Source organism: Agelaius phoeniceus, chromosome 1, assembly GCF_051311805.1.
Source record: "Agelaius phoeniceus isolate bAgePho1 chromosome 1, bAgePho1.hap1, whole genome shotgun sequence".
In the NCBI taxonomy this organism is placed as follows: Eukaryota; Metazoa; Chordata; class Aves; order Passeriformes; family Icteridae; genus Agelaius; species Agelaius phoeniceus.
In genome coordinates this window covers 142875308-142900350 of record NC_135265.1, presented here as the reverse complement: position 1 = coordinate 142900350, position 25043 = coordinate 142875308, and the positions used below count along the sequence as shown (strand labels likewise).

General features: G+C 39.7%; 1 protein-coding gene across 6 annotated transcripts; it reads right to left on the bottom strand.

Moving 5' to 3' along the window:
• Nucleotides 1-1071: 1071 nt before the first annotated feature.
• TBC1D31 (TBC1 domain family member 31) lies at nucleotides 1072-24911 on the bottom strand. 6 transcript variants are annotated; one of them, XM_054644032.2, is made up of 23 exons: nucleotides 24445-24911; nucleotides 21974-22120; nucleotides 21269-21384; nucleotides 19244-19422; nucleotides 16787-16938; nucleotides 16175-16334; nucleotides 15737-15937; nucleotides 14397-14573; nucleotides 13500-13579; nucleotides 13250-13396; nucleotides 12842-12975; nucleotides 11703-11836; nucleotides 10948-11127; nucleotides 9736-9968; nucleotides 8987-9136; nucleotides 7661-7796; nucleotides 6720-6794; nucleotides 4845-4985; nucleotides 3824-4000; nucleotides 3258-3408; nucleotides 2098-2214; nucleotides 1923-1952; nucleotides 1072-1421 (listed from the first exon to the last, which is right to left on the bottom strand). In XM_054644032.2, exons 1-23 carry the CDS (start codon nucleotides 24519-24521, stop codon nucleotides 1285-1287), a joined length of 3231 nt encoding a protein of 1076 aa, XP_054500007.2. In that variant the 5' UTR covers nucleotides 24522-24911; the 3' UTR covers nucleotides 1072-1284. The 6 variants fall into 6 exon arrangements, with proteins under 6 accessions (XP_054500007.2, XP_077044758.1, XP_077044748.1 ...); XM_077188643.1 differs by lacking the exon at nucleotides 24445-24911 and adding an exon at nucleotides 22789-24415 and having other exon boundaries at nucleotides 3258-3405; XM_077188633.1 differs by lacking the exon at nucleotides 24445-24911 and adding an exon at nucleotides 22789-24414.
• Between the last annotated feature and the right edge of the window lie 132 nt (nucleotides 24912-25043).

The following is a 25043-nucleotide window of genomic DNA, read 5'->3' as shown; positions in this document are numbered from 1 at the left end:
GGGACAGGGCGGGACACCAGCCCCGCCTGCGAGAAACACTCCAGTTTCATTCATGCACATTTACAGCTTTACCCTTTTACAAACCATAAGTATATACACATATAGCCCATGGTGCAGGCCAAAACCTCAGTGGATTTATTATTTCCTTTTAAATAGAGAAATCATTATATGTAAACTCCAAGACAATCATCAGAAAAAGACAACTTTTCTCATCTACTCCCTCTGTCTCCGAGATGATCCTGGTTTGTTGCATTTTTCTCCCTTTGAAAAGCAATGATGCCTCTTCTCCACACTCTGCTGAGGGCTGCAATGAGATTTCTATGGATCCTGGTTGCTGCTAATGTGACTCTTTCTACTTTCAGAGGACGTTAAGGCAAGGAAAACCAAGTACCTTTGTGGTTTTAGGTTTTCATGTAATTTAACGAGCAGCAGAGAGGCTGTTCCGCGCCCCAGGTGACAAAAAGCTGCAGGTCACAGGTATCATCCTGGGTCTGCCCTGTGCCTCAGCCCCAGGGCCAGCACGAGCATCCTGCTCCCATACTGCTGCCCCAAAGAGCATCAGCAAAACCCCAGGGGAAGCAGAACAAATTAAGATCCCAGTCCTCATATTTTTACAGGGCCAAGTCTACCCCTGTATCAGCACTGTGTGTAGCAATTATGGATGATTCACTTTAATTTACTTTGCCCTATTCCCTTTTACTGTAACACCACATAATGTTCTTGACTTGGGTCAAAAGCATTAGCCATCAGTACCACAAGCACTACGAAGAGCAAGATATTTGTTTAGATCCTCTCTCCCATTCTTTCTCATGAAATGAACTTGCTAATATGTGTAACAACTACATGCATCTCCAGCAGCAGGTGCTCCACACCCTCTCTGGGTCTTGGTTTCAGTGTTTGGCTCTCGCTGGAAAGGATTCTTTTCTCTGATTGCAAATTTCCCTGCTGCAACCTGTAGAATCCACTTCCGCATCACTGACAAAACCAACATTTTTAACAGTGGTTTGCTTCTTCAAGTCAGGGCAGCCATCAAAAAAAAATGAAGTACACAAATACTGCACATTCAGTAACTTAATGGTAAAAAATGAGTTTATTTTAGAAGTAAAAAATAACAAGAAGGTTACAAACAAATACATATTTTCTAGCTAGGATTTTATTCTTATATAAAAATATCTCCAAAAGCCTTTAATAAGTCTATGATCCATCCTGAATCACACTATACATATTTAGCTTTTCACTGATTAATAATTTGAAAGTGCAGCTAAAGGTCCAGTGCAAATCACCTCAAGGTGAGCACGCTGTAGCTGGGGAAGGAGCTGGAGGCAGCCTGGCTCGGGCCCGTGAGGTGATCCTTCGTCTGAGCCGCCGCACCTCGGCCATCAGCTCCCGCTCCCGGCGTGCCAGCTCTGCCCGGCTTCTGTCTAAACACAACCAAGTACAAGAAACTTAACACTGCAACTAGTGGCTTTCCATAAGCACTACAAATACCTGTTGGAAAACAGGTAGAGAAATGCTGGTTTTCAGTACCACTGGATGTGAGGCAGCCCTCAGACTGGTGAGAGCAAGTTCTTTGAAAGCAGTGCCTCTGTTGGCTATCAGGTCAGATGCTAATGGGGGCTGCAGCAGGTCCAGAGGTTCCCATTGCCTGCAGACTTTTGTACATAAGGTGCATTGGAATTGAAACTGCTTTTACTGCCAGAGTAACTAGGACAGACCAGAGGAAATTAGACTAATTCTTGACTATAACTCTGAGTCAGATTTTGATGAAAGACAGCTCTACAGCCTCTCAACATTCCCAAATCATAAACAGCTATGAAGACAGGAAAAGCATGGGCAAGATGATCAGGTCAGAATGCAACTACACTAGGCTGAGGTTTACTAGGATCACTCTCATAACATGACACACTTCAGGCACTTCTTACCTGCGCCATCCCTGGGAGCAAAGACATTTTCTGCAGGTGTGAAAGAGAACATAACAATAAACTGGTTTACTATCCACTAAACACCTACACAACTAATGGCTCAATCACACAGCTGGGTGTTCCAGCAATGCTCTGAAACTAAATGTGAAACAGACTCCTAACTTAAAACACTTACTGTGTAGTGATGATGCTAATGTAGACAGATCATTGAGAGAGATGTTTCCAGACCCTGGCACCTGCTGGACTTCCACCCCTCTCTCTGTACACCTGGCCTTTAAATTGCACAGTCTCTCTGTGGGAAATGGAAAGAAAGGTTCTTTGTAAGTTAAAAATATTGAAGTTTCTAGTGAATTTTTCTAGCTGGAGGTAAAACAGTTTTTCTCCAGGAAGCAAAGCTAGAACAATCACCCACTGCAGTTAATGGCAAGTACAATTTGCTCAGAATTAGAGGTCAATGTTTCTACTCTTTGGGTCAAAGCTATGCATCACAGCATTTCATTTTAAGGAATTACACCTCTGTAATTTCATTAATTTCTTAAAATTCCCTTCAAGAAATTACAGCTCTTTAAGAAATTACATGTGCTGTTTCTTCCTATATAATTAATCTTCTGACAAACAGGCCACTAAGATCATATGGAATATGGCTACTCATGCCTGTAGTTTTAGGAGCCACCCATTTTAATTATGCACAGTTGCAAAATACTCCATACTAAAACATTAGGTAAATAAGGACAAAGGCTGAAAAAGTTTGCCCAAAGCAATACTAATCACCTAACCCTAATATTAATCACTAATTTTATGTAAGCCTTGGAAGCATGGTGGGGGTAGGAGAAATACCTGCAAAAACACACAAATGCAGCACTTGAGAGGGATGTACTGACCAATTCTGGAAGCACATAAATGTGTTGGGGTTTGTTTGGGTTTTTTTTTTAACAAACACTTAGAAAAAGCATTTACTGGTATAACACTGTGTGTCAGTGTTATACCACTTCTTGGTATAATATTGTATGTCATAGGACAACATTATTTGACAGAAAATTTCTAATGGATGTGATTTTACAATTGTTTTAAGATGAGCTAGACGAGTGCTCCTACCAAAAATGCCATTTATATTGCTGCATTTGATAGGTATCAAACTGAGATTTCTTTCTAAGTCTGGCCTAGGAAAACAGATACATCTGCTTCATGAAACAATATTGCCAATAAGCACTTATGGAGTGCTTAGTAAAGGAGTTATGCTTAAGTTTATACCCAATAATGAACAGTTCATTTGTGTTCAGTCGTTGAATCCTTCACGCCGACATCCACACAGAACTGTGTTATCTACATGCTCACCAAAACAGCCATCTTCCCTCTGCAGCTTCTCAGCCAGTTCTAACTCATCATTCATTCTGTCATCTAAGAACTGCTTCCTGTGCCCATCTGCAGCAGCAGCCACCTTCTGCTCTTCCTCCAGTTGGGCTTTACTCTGTACAACATCTTCCTGCTGTGCAACAGAGATATTAAATGTCTTCAACAGATGTGTTGCAAGGAAAAAGCAACAAATAGAACCATCTGGATTATTACAGTTTACACTTCACCCTATAATCAAAATATGGTAATCAGCTGTGTGAAGGTTTCATTTTGAAAAACGTCTCGTTCAAACATCTGGAGAAAGGTAAAAGTCTTGGGTCAGAGAATAAAAATGAGAGGAACTTACAGAAATAGGAATATGCTTTCCTAAGACTAAAACACCCTTACCAATTCACTCTTGTGCTTCCAGAAACTCCCAGTCAAAACAGAAAAGGAGAATTCTAACAAAATATTTCTCTAATACATTTCAGCTTTCTACACTCCCTATTATAGGTATAGGCAGTTATGTTTTTGCCAGGCCCACTTAAAAAAAGAAATTATGCAAATACCTTTTTTTCTTCTGCCTCCCTCATGGCCTTGAGCAGTTCAGCTTCTCTCACCCTGTTGTCATGCAGGAGCGTGGCAATCTCTCTGCAGCACTTCTCCTGGTCCTGCTCATCATGCCTGGGTCTCCAGTCAGTGTCAGTGTGCTTCTGCTCAGCTCTGGCTAAATTTTCTTCAGCCACCTAATAAAACACCTTTCTTAGCAGAAATTCAGTCTATTCCAACTGCACAGCCTTACCTACAGACCAGGCAGGACAAACTGAGGTGTTCTCCAGGATCCCTGTCAGATGTCCCTGCTAGAGCCACTAGCTGCACTAACAGGTGCAGCTGACATAAGATTGATACCTGAATGCCAATACTTTCACCCACATCCATCTGCTTCCAAAAATCAAATGCTGTTTACAAAAATTCAGACCCATATGTTTATTTCTAGACAATACACAAATGCAGATGCCAAGCATATGGGCAGTGGGATAACTGCAACTATTTTTCCAACTGTGCAGTTACAAGTTCTGAGCTTGAAAATCTGAGCAATTCCTAATGTCAAGCTACACACATTCATTACTGAGATCTAGAAGACAGCTTCTACAGCTGAATTTCCTGCCAAGTACTACCAACTGAAATCTCCTTTGAGGCTGTCTTTTATTTTGTTATGGTTACAAACAAAACATGTTCCTTATCAGGAGTATGACTTGTTTTGAAAAGAACTTTTGAGTCTTACATGCTTTCTAAGTTTTGAGAAGTAAAAAAATAAAAAGCTAGTATTTCTGGCAGGTCCAGAGAATTTCAATATTATACAGATGTTTTGACACTTCAGTCAGATTTTTGGAAATCTCAAAACTTTAAACATAGAATCTTAATCTATTAATATAGCTATCTAGAAATTAGATTTCTTTAGAAAATATTTCCATATGAACTTGAACTAGTTAATTACAGTCAAAATGCTATTAACCAGTAACTATGAACTACTTGTTTAAGTCAGCATATTGACTCCCCAGAACACATGTTAAGATCCAATCATCTTACTGTCTGAGCTTTCTGTATTTCTTCTTGATCTATTTCTATCAATCTCTGAACACGTTGGTCTTCCAGATCCATCTTTCTTCGATGAGCTTCCACCTCTTCTTTCATTTCCTTTGTAACTGCCTCTTGGTCTTGGATTAGATGCTGCCAAGCACACAAAACAAAAATTATTGTTGCTAAGCTACTAGCTCACATTGGTAATTCCATCTCTTTAACATTTATTAAAATTTCATTAAACTAGTATTTGAATATATTCACACATCTCATCCCCCTGCATATCATAACTGTCTAAAAAAGTCATAGACCCTGCTGTTTTATCCACTAGGAATTAGATGAAGCATGAGTCATAACAGTGGCCTGAGTCATGACAAGGGATGTAATTCCATTCTCCAGATTACTGTGGAGAATAAAAGCAAAATTCCAACCTAAATGAACTAGATTCATCATGAAAATATTCTGCAATTTATGGCAAATTTTAGCCAAAACCCCAAAATGTTTCATAACTATGAAGTGTGTTTCATGGCACTGGGGTTTGTAATGAACACATCTGCAGCCTGAATGCAGAGATGATTTCCAAAGTAGTACAACCAACAGCAGACCTAGAAACAGCATTTTAGCTTATCACCTTTTCTTCACATTCACCAGGGCACATCTACACAATTTCCTGCAAAAGTTAAAGCCCCTTCCCAGGCCTGTAGGAATCTACTGAGCAACTGAGTCAAAGTCAACATCCTTTGAAGCTGGAGCGGGGACCCTCGCTGACAGCAGTGAAACAGTGCAGGGAAAGCCTGTCTGCACAGACTCTTGTGGGCAAACAGAGATCCTCAGCTGGTTGAATAATTGCTACCTTTCTAGCCTAGAGAGGATGATCACTGTAGAATTAGTTCCTTAGAGAGCTGACTTTACATGTACTGGAATACAAATGAGCCTAGCCTGGTTTGTGTTATGTAGCCACAATACAGTTGGCTGTGTATTGAATAAATAAATGCTAACAGAAATTTAGCCCAGTCATGCTCAGTATGGATTATAACAAGTTTAGGACCAAAAGCTTTAAAAAACCCAAATATAAACTGACATGTTTCAAAATGAGGGTCTGAGAGCTGGATGTCTACTTCTCCTTTATTCCATTGGATCTACACATACTCAAGATGGGTACATGTAGCTTTGACTTCTAAACACTTAACTGAGTATTTTTAATCAAAATTAACATTTTTAAAGGCTTCCATTGGCATTCTTGCTTTGCAGTAATTTATAATAATTATTTATAATAATTAACTAAAATTTAACTTTAAACAGAATTACTGATTAAAGCCATTTATTACTGAATAGCCATATTTCTGAATAAATCAGTCATTTCAGAAAGGAACTGCACATTCCTGATGAACCATCCACTCCTTTTTGCTTAATGATGTTGTTGGCAACTAGACATTTTTTCATCACCTACATCAATCTGCTATACTGTTCTCTCCAGAAAATGCAGATATGTCTGGATATCACAGATGAAAAGGTGGGAGTTTCTGGATGAGGAACACATTGTTAACACTTATTTCTTATTTACATGTTCCTTACTTCCCTCAAGCAGCTGAGCCCATAACTAAACCCTGTAGCAACCAAATCATACCTCAGCAGAGGAAAAGAATAAAATGGGGAGGATATGACTATTTTCACCCAAAACTCCCCAAGATAACAGTGAATTGTGTTAATGCTTTTATCAACAGAGGATTTACTCTAAAAAAAATCATTAAAGAGAAAAAAGAGAAAAATATCAGGCCCCCATTTCTCCTCACAAGGTGTGGTTGCATGAACACAATCAAATCCAAGAACTTCAAATGAACAACCATTAAATATTTGTATTTAGCATAGTTCCCCAATAATTACCTGTTCAAAAAGCTGTTTCTGTGATTCAGGTTCTGTATCTTGGACAGCATTGGTTTCCTGCTGTCTCATAGATGCCTTGTGGAGAAGAGAAACACATGAAAATACAGTAAAGAAATTCTTCTGCTTTAGAAAAACATTATCAAAAAGAATGTCCAAACCCCACGCCCCTAAGTTCTGGTTAGTTTTCTGTCATATGAAGAATGGAAAATACTGCATAACAAAAGCACAGGGCAAGGTGGAGAAGAGGCATAGAAGAGTTTTGCATCCAGCCAAGCTATGTTAGGGAAATACCAGTCTTGAATTAATGTTAAAAACCTACCACATGCAGCTCTGAATTGAGAAAGGAGGCTCTGAAGGCAGAGTGCTGTGGAGGACAGTGGCCAGAAGGGCAAGTGGCTGCTTTGCACCTGGCAGAACCTGAGCTGAGCTGGAGCTGAGGAGTGTTACAGTGCCCTGACTGCAGAAACAGCCACCCAGCTGCACTGTGCTCTGTGAAGTGTGTTGCTGAGACACAAGGAACAGCCCTGCAAAGGCTCAGAAAGTGCCCATGAGCTGCAAACTCTTCCATTCTCAGCACCATTTTCATGGCACAGCTGCATGCCATGGTGCCTGGGTTAGTGATTCAGAGCAGAGCCAGGCCTGGCCAGAGGCCACTGTGGAGCCTCTTCATCAATGGCAGAGTTAATTTGCAATCTGGACATGCAGCCCACAGACAGCTGAGAATTCACTAGTCCTTTAAGGAGCTCATTACATTTTTCAACACTGCCACTAACTGTTAAATAATGCATTTACCACTTGAAGCAGTCTGCTGCCTCATGCTAAATACACCTCTGGGCTCACAAATCATAGTATATCAACTAAAATTTTAGTTATGCCTTTTTTCCTTGTTTAGTTTTCCCTATTAATCCTTGCAGAAAAGAATTACTTGAGCAATACTCAACCTTTCTTGCAATTTCATCATCGAGATGTTTCAGTTCCATTTGAAGCTGATCTTGGTGGTAGTTCAGAAAACGCCTTCTTGAAGCATCTAAAAGTTGCAGTTCCTTTACTTTCAGTTCTCTTTTCACCACAGCAAGCCTTCAAGGCCAAAATAAACAGAAATAAACAAATAACAGAAATGATACTGTAAATGTAGAAGGTCAGTACCAAAGAGCACAAACACACAATGCAGTTAGCCCTTAATTACTATGAGCTCATCTCCAGTTTAACAAAGCTTAGGATGGCTGCTCTCTCTCCTGTAAAATGTCCAGTTTTCATTTAAGAGACAAAATTAAATTCACAGACACACATCTTCTAAGGGCAATATCTCCAGTTAAGCTTTGAAGTCCTGTGCCCTGTTTCTGCTCCACTTTAATAAGTACTAGTTTAATGTTGCAAGGATCCAAAACTAGAAACTACTCCATAGAATAACTGCCAGTGTCCTGGTACCTCTTCCTGCACAAAATTAGTCCCAAGTTTATTTGGTAAATATCAAACTCTTTCAAGGAACAAAACCGCAAACTCAAGGATTAGTTTGTAAATAAAGGCTTGCTGTCCTCTTAAACAAACAAACAAACCAACCAACCAGCTCTATAGATTACAGAGATTTAGGAGATGTGCTCAAAAATGTGGTGGTTAGGGACATGTTTTAGTGGTGAACTTGGCAGTACTGGGTTAACTGTTAGACTTGAAGATCTTAAAGGTAATTTCCAACTTAAATGATTCCATGATTACCTGTAGTTTATCTAAGAAATTATGGAGATGTTGAAATTCTCTTAAACCTTCACAACTGCAAAATGTACAAACTTACAGTTCAGCTTCATTGCTATCACTACTCTTTGCTTATAAACTGATACACAAAGCAGTTGTTTGTCTAGATCCACTAGAATTCCAAGACTGTGCACAGTCACTGATCCTGTAAGTGACTCTTGTATCTGCAGTGTGGCTCTGCCCACAATGCAAGTCTGAAGTCTCAGAGTGCAGACACACAGCAGTTGACTGTTTAAGAGACTTCCCAATCTGAAGGAACCAGAAAAATGGCTGGGAGCTGAGACAAGAATATGAAGTGACTTGACCTCTAATCTGTTGTATTCCCTCCAGGGAGTAAGAGGTGAGGTAGTAATACAACCCAGATCACTTAATTCCCAACCAAAATATGACCCACCAGACCACAGTTATCCCACATTACAATTTATACAAATTAGTGGTTATTTCTCCTTTACTCATGGTTTAAAATGTAATAGCAGGCTATAGTAGCCAGACCCCTAATGCTTCCTATATTCTAATACCTCTGCCTCTGTTCTGCCAACTTCTCTTCTTCCAGTAGGATTTTTTGTCTCTGTTCTTCAGCTTCTTGAAGTAATTTCTGCCTTTGATACCAGGCTTCATCTTCTGCTTTCTGTTCCTGTGCTTTGGCTTCTGATTCATGTGCTAATTGTCTACATGGAAGGAAGTCACGTTAATCATTCAAACCAAATATCAAGAAATTACTTGATTACTTCGAAATTGATGACAGCACTAGCAAAGAACTGCTGAAATGAGATGACATGAAAGAATATGGCATCCCCTCCACAGTGACAAAGTACATGAGGAAGAGCTACCATACTGACTGTTAGAGACAACAGGGCATTACAGATGAGTGCAGGTACTCTCTTCCTCACATTCTTAATAAAACCTGGTTTCTAAGGGTGCCTTGGCATCATGGTACCCACTGATTTCAATAGCAAGCTAAGAACTCCTGGCCCTTCAAAAGTTGGGCCCCACAAGGTCAACAGAGCTTTAGGCTCTAGCTATGAGCTTCCAAGTTCAGTGACTTGTAGCCCAATATCTTCTGCTAATTAGCAGACATTTTTTATTTAAGATAAGACTAATGATGTAATGTAAAAACATGTCAAACCAAGTAACTCTCAAGCTTCAGCAGCTATTTCAAGTCCTTTTCCTGAATTTTCTTATCTCTCAAGACTACACATTACAACATACAAAGGCAATTATGTCCACCTGTCCTTCCCAGACTGAGTCTTCAATTTCTCACTAGTACCTTTCTCGCAAGTATTCAATTTCATCTTGTCTGATCTTCTCCCATTTCTGAGCTTGATAATTCACAATGAACATGGGATACTTATTAAACACAGGATACTGTCCTTTTGTAAGTGGTGTGAAGTCATCAAGCATTTGCTGTGGATGGATATCCAGAGGTGTAGCCTCCATAAGATGATAGGCTTCCTTAATCACAACATTAATGTCCACGTTGTTACGATGATGGAAGAAATACTGTAAGAGACATGCTGCCATTTACATTCTACACAAGATTGTGCACTTTTATGTATTTTTACACAAATATATAATTATTTTTAATACACATATCTGGGAATTATGAAAAATAGCAAGATATATATTTCAACAGTTAATTTAAAAAGTTTTTAAAGTTTTCCCTACCAATTCATAAAACATCACCAGCTCAATTGACTTGAGCCAAACTTCTTCAAGGTGGGAAAGGATGCTGTAGTTCTTTTCCTTCTCTTCAAATGGCAGCTGTGTAAGGGATTTGGGAAGCTGGGTGTCAATTTAGAGTGTCCAACAGTGACTCCTACTACTGGATAAACCTGCCTTGACTTTGAGTGTTCAGCCATGAAGCTCAGAAGTTTCTCCTCTTGCAGGACTATTCTTCCTGTCAAAGATCTTATCTACCAAGAAAATCTCTAAATGGTCATTATTAAACATAGCAGTAATGCTATCTGCTTGATGTCAGTCAAATTGCTCATAAGCACATTTTAGAAGTGGAACCCTTTGTCTGCCTATAGAGATTTTTCATAAGAAAAAGAATCTTCTTCCCATGGAATATTAAACATAAGGAAACATTTTAATTTAGCTTCAGAGAACATCCAATAATACTGACTAATTTTGAAAATCTGACAGGAGGATAATGATACAACATCACAGAATTATTGTGTATCATCTCCAGAGGCAGAAGTCCATACTAGATCCTCAAAAAAGAAACAGAATTATTTCGGGCTTGATGAACTATTGAAATTTTAAAAATGGCCTTTAGGGACATTAGAAAGCCTATGAAAGCTTTTAAAGTTCTCCTTGCATGAAACTGCAGGAAACTGCTCAGTGTTTTACTCATTTATTGTGTATTTGTCAAGTACACAGATATGAATTTGGAAATGGATCTCCTTGTAACCTAACAACAGATACAATGTTTTATACATCTTTTCCACATGATTAACTTAAATATGAAAATGTTTACCTCAAAATCTGCTGCTTGATTACAGTGGAGCAAGGGAGCTCTGGAACATATAACATAGGCAATGACAATCATTAGAAAGTATGAAGGATGGTTGGAGAAAATATTGTCGAAGGCTTTCAGCCATTCTTCTCTTGTTAGAACCTCAGATAATAGTGTTTCTAGGAGAGGCCAAGCATAAACCTAAATTATTTGGGAAAATTGACAAAATAATCCATTAGTACAATTTTACCATTCCTTTTAAAGAAACAATGTGATTTTTCTTGCCTTATACCAAGAATCTACTAATTTATGAAAAAGGAAATAAACAGAACATTTCAAGATAAGTTTCACCACCTACTCTAAACATTCAAAGTTAATCTGGGGTGATTACAAATACATTTCTTATTTCACTGGATGTCTAAATGTTCTGTTTAGATTTGTGAAGCTGAAATTGTCCCTAATGATAAACAGGGATTAGAAAATTAATTAATCACACTTATGTCCATGTTAAAAAAAGGTACATTTATAATTTGATGAGTAGAATTTTAAGCAATGTGGACTAGAAAGCAAAGAACTTCTAAAGAACTAAAGTAGCATACATATGATCATGGACAGGGAAAACAGCAGGAAATCAATTATATATTCTTACACTCCCACATAATTCACTGGTATTTAATGAAAACTCCCCCAAACTAGAAATTCATTGAAATAAAAGAACAGTGCACTACTATTCACTGCAGTACATTTTTGTTTACAAAAGCTGTCCAGACTATTACCTGTGAAGTCACATGGTATTTTATTAAATGCTGAAGTAGTTCTTTGTCATGATGTGCCAAAACATTTTCCATCATAGCAAGGACATTAATTGGAGGATTGGGAAAGTACTCAAACCAGTGTTGGCAAAAATTAACTGAAAGAGAACAAGAAGCTGAACACAATCCACTGTAATCCAGAGCAAAAGACTCATGACAACCTTGAAGTTGGGTTACCAAGCTGATGCATTTAAGGTTTTGTTTCAGGCAGCAAAACCTATTTAAGATACTCCCATCTCTTCTGTTTCCGAGCGTTCCTAAACCATTCCCACAGTACACTGCTCCTCCAGCTGCACTGGCATGGGTTTTTGTGTCAGTACACTGTGAACAAGACAGAAGAACTGATCTGGCTCAAATACAAAGTGAAAAAAAAACTATGAGCTGTGGGACTAAGGCATGGGAGGCAGATGGGAATACTTAAATCAGTGTTTCTGTCTCACAAAACTACAGCCTGGATCAAGTAATTTTTAACGTACTAAGAATAATTTCTGTAAACTTGGATACTTATTCACCAACAGCATGTGGCTGCAAAGTGGGTATGTATGCTTGGCAGCATATACCTTCTGTAGATTTAGTAGCAGCTGCAACAACTAATTTAAGTGTAAAGCACTTTAATTTAGAATGTTTCTTCAGAAGACTGCCACAGCTAGTATTCAGACAAATGTCTAGTTTTGAGTTACCACATGCTAAAGACAACTAAACAGAGTTTAGTTGAGAGAGATTCAAACCTTGAAAAAGATCATTCCCTGTTGGCTGGGAGCAGGTGACAGGTGGGGTGGATGGCTGTGACTACTTTTCCCACGTCTCAGAGACTTAATTATTGTGATATAATTACACTAGATACATATGGGTTTGCAAATGCTAGATACATTTCAATTAGACTTTACAAACACTGTTAAAACTGATAACTTATTGCTAGAAACGCTGCAAAAGGAAGTCTCATATTTTGAGGTTTTTGTTTTAAGCTCCATATTAATTCCTGGTAACACCATGGTGACCTATAAATAAGGAAATAACTTACTCATTTGAGCAGGAAAAGCTCTTTTGCTTTGGAAAGCTTAAACATGTTGAAGCATATCTGAGTTTTTAAAATCATTGCTTACCTACTACTGTAGCAACAACTTCAAAGCAGATCAGCTGGTTGTTCTGGAATAATTTTACAAATGGGAATGCTAGCAAAGGCATGTAAGGTGTCTCAGCAAAGATAGCAGACCAGTGAGCTAGAGCTGACAAGGTCCTGTACACAGAGACAAACAAAAAAATGTTGTAGGAAACATTGATCCAAAACCAAATAAAAATATAGCATGTATTTTACAACCACAACATAGAAATATTGTGAACTTCAAGACAGATGCAGGATTGTAGGAGTTACCAGAACAAAACACCATGGGCACTACCATGTCATTTTAGAAATTTTCTTACAGCTGTTTCCAGCTACTGGATACATTTCGGATGACTATTTGAAAATAAAAATCAGTACTATTTTAAATAAATACAAATATATATTTTACCTCTGTAGAACTCTCAGCAGTTTCCCACTTTTGATAGGATACTCTTTCTGAATATTTACAAATGCACTGTGGATTCCCCTATCTATCAGGCTACTGAATGCCAAGTGGTTTTCAGGAAGTTGTAATAAGGAACGCCAAACAAACATCCTGCAATTAAAATGCAGCCTTAGTCAAGGAAATTCTTTTTCATAGGCCAGTAACCACAAACAATTTTATTTTGTGCAAGAATGAACATGCACATAAAAAACACCTGTACTTAGCTGGATATTCTCCAAATCCTTTCAATAAGGCCTGTAGACGTTTCTTGTTTAATCCACCTGGTAATTCATTCTACAAAACAGGAGATCAACAATAAATGTAACCATTTTCTCTTTCTTTGCACTCTAATCAATGAGAGTGGCTAAATATTGAAGTTTATCACATAGTTTCAAAGAAAAAAATCAAACATGTATTGCTGTCTACTACATAGTCCCAGGAACTTCAACAACAACAAAAAGGTAATAATCATTTATTGTCTCCTGAACTCAAAGAACAGCTGCCATTGATTTCAGTCAGAAGCAGATCAGACCCAAACTGGCTGAACTGTGTACAAATAAATGATGCATATAGCAAACTGTCTACAAATAAATGATGCATATAGCAAACCATAAAGAATACTAACATAAGAAATAGATCATATGGTGACACATAAGCAGGAATATATATATATATATATATATACACACACACACACAAAAGGCACAAGGTAAAGACAGAGAGAGAAAATGGCACTGTGATGACAGAGGGGAATAAATGTAACTCATCTTCTAAATAATTAAGAAAAAAAGGAAATGGATTCTAGGCAGACATTTTAGATGTGCCAGTTGGCTTTCTGCAGGAAAGCAGATGAGATCTAGCAAATACCAAATGTGTCACAAGTTGCTTGAACAACTGCAGAGGTACCCCAGACTGGAGGCAGCTATGACTGTGTCACATACTGTAGGAGTAAAGGCTATGTAGAGAGAGAAAATGGTACTAAAATTTCCTTAATCCCTGCTCTGCTCAAATATCCAAGTGCTTCAGTGCCTGAATTTATTTTTTAAAGCAAATGGCAATGAAATATAAACACTGCAGACTGAAGGACAAAATATTTGCAATTTCTTCCTACCTCTTTATTTTCAAGTGATGTATTTGCTTGCAGTTTCAGCAATCTGCTTTGAATTTTGCTTTGTTTGGATTTCCATGGCCCCTTTGACCTTTCTGAAGTCACTTTTGTGATCAGTTTATTTGCCTCTGATGTGTACTTGGGCCCATCTTCCACAACTTTGAGCGTGAATGGTGGAGGCTAGTATTAGGTGCAAATACCTTGGTTAAAATCTTGTAAAACAGATTACACAGAAATATAATTTGTTGTTTATTTTATATGCTACATTTTTGAGTATGATGACCATAAAAAGAAGACTAGAACCACATTTATACTATAAATAAACAGATATAGATTGTATACTCCTGGAAAAGGATGTCACAAATAAAATTGCTCTAACTATGGGAAGGTTTATGTAGCTTCCAAGCTAACTCAAACATCATGTTATTCCCTTGCTTGACAAACAGTAAAAATATAATTGGGATACTATAGATGTGTATCATGCACTGTTAAGGTTATTTACTTTAGTGTGTTTCTCAATGTCATTAAAATATTTTGCATTTCTATAGTACCAGTTAAAAGAATACAGAACACCTTTACAAACTTTAATTAGTCTTCAGTGTCAGGCAGGTATTAATTAATTCAATGCTGGAGATTGTGAAAGCAAGTGACAAAGTGGATATCCCAGTTCATGTCAAACCATCAGCAAAAGTGCAAATGGAATGCGTGTGACATATTTACACATCCTTCCTCAGCTCCAGCTCCATCATTATCCAGAGCTGCTTACTGTTTACTTCAAAGACATGGTGATTAAAGATATATGGAATTCTGTATTAGAAACCTGACTCCTATTAATAAATTAATGTAACAAAATAAGAACTGGTATGTAGAATGTTTGTTATTTAGGGAGGATTAGGAGTGTATGATTGTGCCATAAATGATGGGTGCTGGTATCCAATAACACAGTAAGAAGAATAAAATCACAGTAACAAAAACACCATTTGTGCCCACAGTTTAAGAGAGCATTAGCTGCAAAGTATTTCCTGTAGGAAATGGAACAGACGAGGCACAATTATTCTGTTTCCATCTCCTCCAAAACACCATTACAAAAAGAAATTGATGCACACAAATTGCTATAGAAAGAAATACCATCTCCCCCTTCCAACACTATATATACCTCAAAAACACCAAGTTACCTGACAGGCTGGAGGAACTATGAAGGAAACTGTACAAATCACTTTTTCTTTATTTGTATTGTTAAATATGACACCTCTGCAAACTACTGCTGCTGCAGTCTGCTTATGCAGCCAAAGATCATCTCTAAGAGGACTTACTATTGTTTTAAGAAATGTAAAATACTCTACCTTATTTCCTTCTTGAGTCAAAGCTTGGACACTGTATAAGTTAAGGCTCCCATTTTCCATTACTGAAGCAATATACCGTCCATTTGGGCTAATCACAGCTGTACTAATTCCCTCTTCAGGACTCCCAATGTCAAAAAGAAGTTTGCATGTTTCTATATTGATAAATCTCATAATATTATCTTGACTTAACACTCCAAGGACCTACAAGTTAAAAGGATTCAACCATTAATACTGCCAATGTAAAACAAAGTGGAATACCTGGAATACCCAATTCAGCAACAACATTCCATGAAGCTAAAGGAGCAAAGATTCAGTACAGTAACTTTCCTTTTGTATCATATATCTCTACAACCCCAGAGCCCCCCAAAAGCCCTCCAAGTACAGGTGTTGAATCCACTATCCAAATACTCCTGTCTTGAGCTTTATGAAAAAACTGACCTGATTGGAGCCCCCATCAAAACTGTCAGGGAGGAATTCCAGGTGACGGACAGCTCGCACCTTCTCTGGCATCTGGATTATTTTTATCAACTGCTTTAATTCCAAACACCATAAGTGAAGATGATTTGATTTCCCACCAGCTACCAAAGTCCGACCATCCCTGCATCACAGGGAAAGCTTCCATCAGCACACTATAATTTCAATTACTGTTAGCTAAAAAGAGAGATTGTTCATTTTGTTCTATGCCCTCAAATCACTTTTGAATTTGCCATTATTCCTGTGATACTCTCCTGAAAGAACAAAATAGCTCCGAAATAATAGAATTTGCTTTAGTAAAGGATAGGATATTATTGTTAAAGGATATTATAAAATAAAGTTTAAACATTATTTTAGTGGTCATTAAAAATCAACCTTATTTATTTCAACTGTTATGGGACTATAATAAAAACTGCTACTGATCTTTGCTGAAAGTATCAGTCACAGCAGAGTTCAAAAGCTTATTATAGTAGATAGCTCAATACTTCCACAAAGTATTACAAATAAAGAAAGAGAATCTGTTTAAAACCATATTTTTAATAGTCTGCCTTTAGAATGTTTAAAATAGCAATTTACCTGGTAACAGCAAACACCTTATAAAATAATACAGAACCTTCTACAGGAGGTGACAACTGGTATTTACAGTGAAGAGTATCAAATTCCCATGCAAAAACAGAATTATCTTTGAAACAGCTGAGAATGGTGTTATTCAGTGGAAGAAAAAAAACCTGGAAGAATATGGAAAAGAAAAAAAAATGGGATGTTGTCAAGAAAGTACATTTAAAATTACCAAAGTGCATGGCAAAATAAAACATGGCAGGTGTGGCTATTACTGTGACAGCCTAGAGAAGAGTAGGGTTGCTCTCCTTGCACTGGCTAAAATGTGTTGTACCCTTTGCTAAGCCAGTTTAACTCACTGAAATAACTGTTAAATTTTATCTGTCTTGTTTTTATGACTGTTAAACTTTATTGTTCCCAATGAGTGCAGCAAGGACGCAATATAAACGCTGGGGACATCAGTGGCTGAGATTAAGTCAGTGCTACAAAGTTCGTAGTTTTGGTGTGAACGATCTCTTGGGGCCTTGAAAATCTGGAAATGTGGATATGTGGGCTGGGTTTCATCTTAGTAACTGAAAATTGGCATTCAGGCCAAATGAGTCACTTGACAGTGAGCAAAAGTAACCTGTGGGGAAGAGTCATTTCAGCTACCAGAGTAATTTATGTTCAGACAGACTGAGCTGTCTGTCCTCCTTCAGGGTCCCTGAGGAAGACCAGACAAAGAATTGAGAGCAGATGAATTTTGGTAAACTGGAATACTGAACAGTTGGTAATTTTCTGCTTTGCCATAGAAAAATACCACAGGATGGTCACAAGCAGCTGTTGAATCAACAGTGATGCTTTGGAAATGATCATTGTAGATGTGCTGTATTCTCATCTGTCTCACCTGCTGTCTGTTCACTCTGCATCTCAGTCTCTACATTTTTAAATTAGCTTTTCCCCATGCCAACCTAACAGAAGGTCTATGTTGGAGTGCAACTGGGCTCAAGAGGCACCAAAAAGCACATAAGATGGGTGTGACACTGCTACAGTGGCTCAGAGAGCAAGCAACAATCCAGCTTTGCACACTGAGTGTCAGGCCTGCAGTCTAATAATAAATCTGAACTTCAGTAAAGCACATATCTACCTGTATGTCTTAGACTATGGGATGAGAACAAATACCATTATTCTAAAGACAGGAAAATGAAATCTAGATCATTTGCATAATGTCCTATAGGAAATGGCAGCACCAAAGAGAGCAGGCTCCTGATTCCCAAATGTGATCTATTAATTCAATCATAATCTCTACTGTTTGGCTGTAAAAGTTTTTCCCATACTGCAACATCCTCATCCTACCAAATTCCAAGAGCCACTTACCAATAAGAAGTCCCCACACACAGCCTACACAAAGAAAGAAAGACACTGAGCACTAGAAAAATCTCCACTAGAGAAATGCATCCATCTTTGGAGGAAAGATGTTATAATTATTTTAGCAACATGTGCTACACAACAGTTTTAATAAAACAAACAAACAAAAATTTATGGATGATCTTTCCCAGTAATTGCTAGGTGACTATTTTAAGCTGACAGAATTTCTGCCTGATCCAGAAGTGGGTGAGGACACTCAAATGAATAGCCTGGTTCTCTGCAAAAGCAGCATGGCTTTTTAGTGGCCAGCCTGACGAGAGGCTTGGTTTGAAGTGGTGTTTGTCAAACTATTCACTGCAGGGCAGCACGTGTGCAAACCATGCTCAGGCACTGGGTCAGGACTTTCTGTAGTACCTAGACCAAAGTGTGACATTTGGTGGCGCAGGCAGACTTGTTTAAAATAGTGTAATGCTAAGGGAGACCTACATAAACCACTCCCTGACACAAACATGTCATCCTTCTCATCCTGTGCTGCTCCAGTGTGTCTGTGCTGCAAACAGAACCAAAGAAACCACTAGGCTGAGAAGCAGTGATTTCTTTTTGCTGAGTTCCTTTGCAGCCTTGTTTGTTCCCACATTCAGAGCTTTGCCTGCACAGACAGAAGAGCTTTGGAATAAGAAGCTGAATGAGGCAGCTGGTGGTGACTGTCTGAAGTTACCATTATGACACCAAAACTTTTTTTTAACAACACCCTTAAATCCTACTACCATGCAGGTCGGAATCAATCTACACAGGTCCTCTGAGCCCACCCTAGGCTGATGCAAGGTCAACCTAGAAGATGGGTCCAACTTCCAAGTTAAACTGGGTTAGTCAAGGTCATGTCCAAACAAATTTTGGGTATCTCTAAATTTGGAAGTTCCTTAAAAGTTCCCAGGAGATCTTTGCAACTACTGAGTCATTATTTCAGTGGTCTGGGTGATGTGATGGGATAAAAGTTGAGATGTCAAAAGATGATAAAAAAGATTCATCTGTATTTTAAAGACTATTTACAAGTAATGTGATTTTAATATGTGATGTTGTACCTCCTGTGGTGTGCTTGTTCACCTTTAGCAGTTGCTCTTTACTCACCTTTTGTATACCCACAGACTGATGAACATTCAGCTTCCTTATTCTTTGAAAGGTGTCCAAGTCCCACAGTTGAGCTGTATCAGTGGAAGTGGTGATGGCATACTTGCCTGAGCCATGGACAGAGATGGAAGACACAGAAGATTCATGGCCTCTCATCCAACTAACTAGCTCCTGGGTTCCTGCAGAAGTTGATGAAAAAGATATGAAAGCCATTCAAAGTGGAACAACTACTACTTTAGTCTTTATTGTCAACACTATGCTGTGAGAGACTTTTAAGCATAACTAGTATATAACCATTTGCCATCACAGCCCAAAACACAAGAAACAAAGGTATCAGTCTTCATATAGGTATTATACCTTAGAGGAACAACCTTCTCCTCATCTCTAAATAACATTTTACAAGTTATGCTCAGTTCTGCACAGAAAGCCAGCTTGCACAGACTTGATTCATTCAGCCTAAAAATCAAACTTAAAAAGCCATGAACAATGTGATCAGTTAATTTCAGCATGCCTCACAGAATATCTGATGTGAACACCCACAGAAGCTGAGACTGAATGTTCTGGTTAGAATTCTGCACTTGTTTTTACTTGTGGACAGAATGTGTGAATGATTACACAACTATTTACAGGTGCAAAGAAAAAAGGTTTAATGACAACAGGCTATGACTACAGAAAGGCAGAGTCAGAAAGCAACAGCTCATTAATTCTTTTAGAACCTTAAACCTTTTTATGCTGTGCACTGCATTCTAAGGAAATGGTTCCTCTGACTACGACGTCTCCCACTTGTGACTGCATGACCACTAATCTTCCCTCAGCAACCAAACTGCACTGGTGGCAATTACACTGTTTACATTGGGTGGTTTGCCTGGCAGCCCATGGAGTGGTTCCAGCCACTGCTGTGGCATCAAAGATAGGAAATGGCTATAAAGCAGCTCATAAAGACCAACAGTCAAACTTTCTGCTGTGCTTACAGACAATGGAGTGCTTAAAGCTGTCATCACCTGAGAGGTGACATGGGATTGGAGAGTGTCTTCTAAAGAAGGGGATGGAGCCCAACAGGTAAGAAGTGTCTAATACCCTAAGGAACTGCACTGATTTGAGTGAGTACCATTCATATTTTAGAACATTCTTCAGTATGACTTGATATCTGGAAACAGCACTACATGAACATGCAGTATTCTCTGGAATAATAAAGATTTCTCTAAGTGCATCCAAATATCTAATTTTGGTCTTGCTGTTGTTGAAAGGAAGAGAAAGAGTGCAGGGGATTTCAGACCTTAACTGTGACTCTTCCTCTATTTTGAGGAACATTGTGCTACATTAAAATCTTTACAGATAATCTCAAGCCCTAAAACTGTAGATGATTCCTACAGCTTTTTAAAAATACTTAAATCCAGAGAATAATTGGATATAATGGAGACATTACAAATGCATTTTCTGATAGGTAAAGAATAATTTATGAAGAATGAATTGTGACTGCCCTTCACCATTTTACTTCTAATCAAGACAGAGACACACAGCTGTAATGTTAATTTTTAATATTGCTTTTCAATAAGGATATAGAATTACTTGAATACTCAAAAGTATTGACATTTCTTTTAGCATACATTGTCACTTTGTTCAAATATTTTACTGTAAATATAGTCAAGAACTTGTTCAGTCACAAACTATCATACTGGTTTTGGCTTTATTTTAATACAGTACCTCATTCTAAGTAAACATATAAAAAACTGCTTAAAAAAAAAAGGTAACATACCTAACTGCAATCCTGTGGTGGACTTCAGTTAAACAAATGCCTGTGTGACTCAGTGAGAATAAAGAACTTTGGCAAAGCAAAGGGTTCATTTAGGTTCATTTACCCAAGGACTACAACCAACACAGGGCCAAACTTTTCAGACAGATGGCATGAAATACATAGTATAATTTCCATAAAACAAATTATTGAAAAATGTAAGATCAAAACTAAAATTATGTAAGTTTTCATGCCAATACAGATAGCATTTAAGCCTTGAAATTTCTCCTTACCTGTATCAAAGCACTTAACAGAAAAATCTGCCAAAGCCACGAGGAACTCTGTCTTTCTGCGAAGATTAAATGCCAAAGCAGTGCAAGCCTGCATTGTTCTCTGAACAAGGTTGAACCTATTTAAAAATACACATTCTCATTGTGTTAGGAAGCTTAGGTTCATTTAATGTCAAGTGAAGTAATAATTGGTTTCAATATATTTTACAGAGAGAAAAAAAATAAACTCAGAAGAAGGGAGTAAGGAAATAATATCCAATTATAATAGATCTAAAAATCAGTGCTAGTATTTTAAAACTCAGTAGTAAAATGCTGAAAGACTGGTTGATGTATTTCTGCAAATGAAAGCACTTGGTCTAGTCTACTGTAATTTGTGGCTCACTCATTGATCTGTACTGGCCCAAGAGTAAATTCTGGTGGTAGCCCTTAGGTTCTATGGCATTGCTGTTCTTTTTCCAATTGCAAGCCTCTGATCTTTTTGAGCAGCTAAACCAATGAAATAACATTTAGGGAGCCTACACGAGACACTGGATTGAAGTTTCAGCCCTGAGCAAATGATTACCTATTTAAAACTATCTAGTTAAAACCTGACCTGTGGGATCCTGACCAGGCAAGTTCCACAGCCCTGAATGCTACAGATGCCTCAGACAATTAAATTCTATTAAATATCTATTTCTATCAATTATTTCTTGATAGAAATATTCTTACCTGTTCCCATTCAAGTCAAAAACATATATATTCCCTTGGCGGTCTCCAGCCAGGAGAGAATCCCCAGAACTGTCAAAAGCCACATTCAGAAAATGTATTGTCTTGGAATGGTACCCTTGGACACTGTGAATGATGTTCACCATAACTCTGTGAAGAAAGCCAGCAAAACAACCATGCTTAGAATCATTTTATTACCATTTATAACTGTAAGACATAGGATTAAAATATTTCTATCTTATGATTTTACAATTCTGATTTTCCATGTTCTATGAAAAATTTCCCATGAAACTCATGTATTTTTTATATAAAAAATATATTACAAAGGAAGTAATTCACTGGGTTGGAAGGTGGGTGGGAGACATGTAAGGCGAATGGGGGAAATTCACCATTCACAATCCTTTTGTGTGGTTCCTGGTTACCTGATTTCCATTATTAATAAATAACACTAATTTATACTGATGTATCTGAAAGCCTAATTCAACACTGAGCAAGGAACCTGGCTCATCATTACCACTGCAAAGAAATGTTCTAGAAAACTGAGAAGCTGTGCACTACTGTAAGAAACCAGTCTGTTTAGATGTGGGGAAAACCAGCTTTAATATCACTTCTTTTCACAGTCTTCAAAAGTACTGGGATTGTTAAGCTTGGAAAAGAGAAGGCTCTGAGGTGACTAATTGTGGCCTTCCAGCACCTGAAAGGAGCCTACACGGTGGAGAGAGACTTTTGACAACGGCCTGGAATGACAGGACAAGGATGAATGGCTTCAAACTGAAAGAGAGTAGGTTTACATTACACATTAGGAAAAAAATCTTTACTGTGAGGGTGGTGAGACAACCAGGCTCCCTAGAGAAGTTCTGGATGCTCCATCCCTGGAAGTGTTCAAGGCCAGGTTGGATGGTGCCCTGAGCAGCCTGGTCCAGTGGAAGGTGTCCAGGCCCATGGCAGGGGGGATGGAACTAGGTGATCTTTGAGGCCCCTTCCATTCCAAACCATTCTGTGATTCTATGAAGAAAGCTTTATTTATTACTATTCATCTGAGCTATTATAAAACAAAAGTTTCCAGTTTGCCCCTTCTATCCTTGTATGGTGCTGTCCACATAAAACAGAGCCAGATGCAGAAATGTGCAGAATAAGCTGTAAGAGGAGGAAGGGTTTTCCAGGAAGCGGGAGATTGAGCTTTGGAAGATCTGCTATTCCTGGATTTATTGCCTAACACTGAACAAGCCAATAATTTTGTATTATCACTTGGATGTGAATTCAGTTAAGCTAAACACCAAAGCTGTGCCAGATATTGGCAGGCTGATTAAAGACTGCAGAGCAGTTGCAGAATGCTCTGACCATGGTTATATGAGATGCTGCTAGCTCTGAGACACAGAATATGCTCCCCAGCACCTTCATGGGGCTGGGGGGTTTGTTACAAAGTCTGAGTGAGCACATACAGCTATGGTGCAGACTAGAGATAAAACTAATTGCACCTGACTGTTAAGCCCATTCTTTTCTTCAATAAAAGGGCCATAAAAATGAAATTAGAAAGATAAAATATTTTAAAGTGTAACTGAAATCTAGTGATGTTTGTGTGGGATTATGACATTAAAGACCCTAACAAATGAAGTATGACTTCTGCTTCTAAAACCACCCTGACACACAAGTACCTATCGCTGCCGCTACAGCACCTCCCAAGACCTTTCCAACGCCACTCTCTGCCTTTCAAGTTTCCCTGCAACTGAACTAAGCCAGGAGAACAGAGTTAGGAGTTCACGGGGCTGCCTCCAGAGTCCCCCAGGACAGAGGCCCCCAAAGCAGCATTTCAGCTGCTGCTCTTCAGCTTAGACCAGGCAGTATTTACACAGCACACCACACTGCGATTAATCTCCTGGAATTCCCCCATGGCATTTTATTCAATACACCTAAAGCAGGGCAAGTGCCCGGCCGAGCTGAGCAGCCTGAGCGCGGGGGTGTCACCACCTCCTTGAGGAGCTGCTCCACCTTCAGGAGCGAATCTCATTAATGCATATAAATATCTCAAGGGCGGGTGCCAAGAGGATCGGTGCCAGACCCTTTTCGGTGGTACCCAGCGAGGAGGGCAGGACGAGGAGCAATGGCCTTGAACTAAAACACGAAAGTTTCACCTCAACGGGAGGAATAACTTCTTCACGTTGAGGATGGCAGGGCACCAAACAGGCTGCCCAAGGAGTGGTGGAGTGTCCCTCTCTGGAGACATTCCAAGCCCACCTGGACCCTGCTCTAGGTGGCCCTGCCTTGGCAGGGCTTGGACTGGATGATCTCCAGAGGCCCCTTCCAACCGCAGCGAGTCTGTGACCCGAGGGGAACGCGCTCCTTGCGTTATTTGACCGGCTATCCCAGGGCTGCCCCTTCAACCACTCTGCAGAGGCTCAGGTGGGCCCGGGCCGGCCCCGCCCCGTCCTCCCGCTCCTCTCGGGCAGCCGCTCTCCCCGGCCCGGCCCCGTTACCCCCGCGGTGCGGCCGCCCCCGCCCTGCGGCTCCAGATGGGCCCGCGCCGCCGCTCGCCCAGATCGCAGCGCTCCATCCCCGCCCGGCGCCGCCGCTCCCGCGCTGCCCTCAGGGCTCCGCCCACGCTCCGCGCCGGGGGGCGCCGCTCGCGTGGTACAGCCCGCTCCCGCTTCCCCAATGGGGAGGAGCCGCAAGGGTGGCGAGCGCTCCCCCCCAGATATCGGGGAATGGAAGCGCTCCAACTGCGGCCTCGCGGGCTGCTGGGAGTTGTAGTTTCCCTCGCGGGTGTCGCGCGGCGACCTGGGTGGGTACGGAGAGCGGAGCGCGGCCAGCGCCGGGCAATGAAGTAAAAACGAGTGAAAACGTCGCGTCCTCATAGGCAAGTGTGTTTATAACGCAGTGCAATAGGTCACTCAGAACGTGGCTTCTGCAGCCTGTCGCAGGCACAGGACTTGCTTCCCTCCTGTTGCCCGCGCCCCCGCATTACAAGCGCCTCTCAGGAAGGCAGACCCTGCCTGACCTGACCGCCCCGTCGCCCAGAGGCGGTGGCTCGCTCCTCGCTCCGCCCCCGGGGCGGGACTCCCGGCGGCCGGGGCGG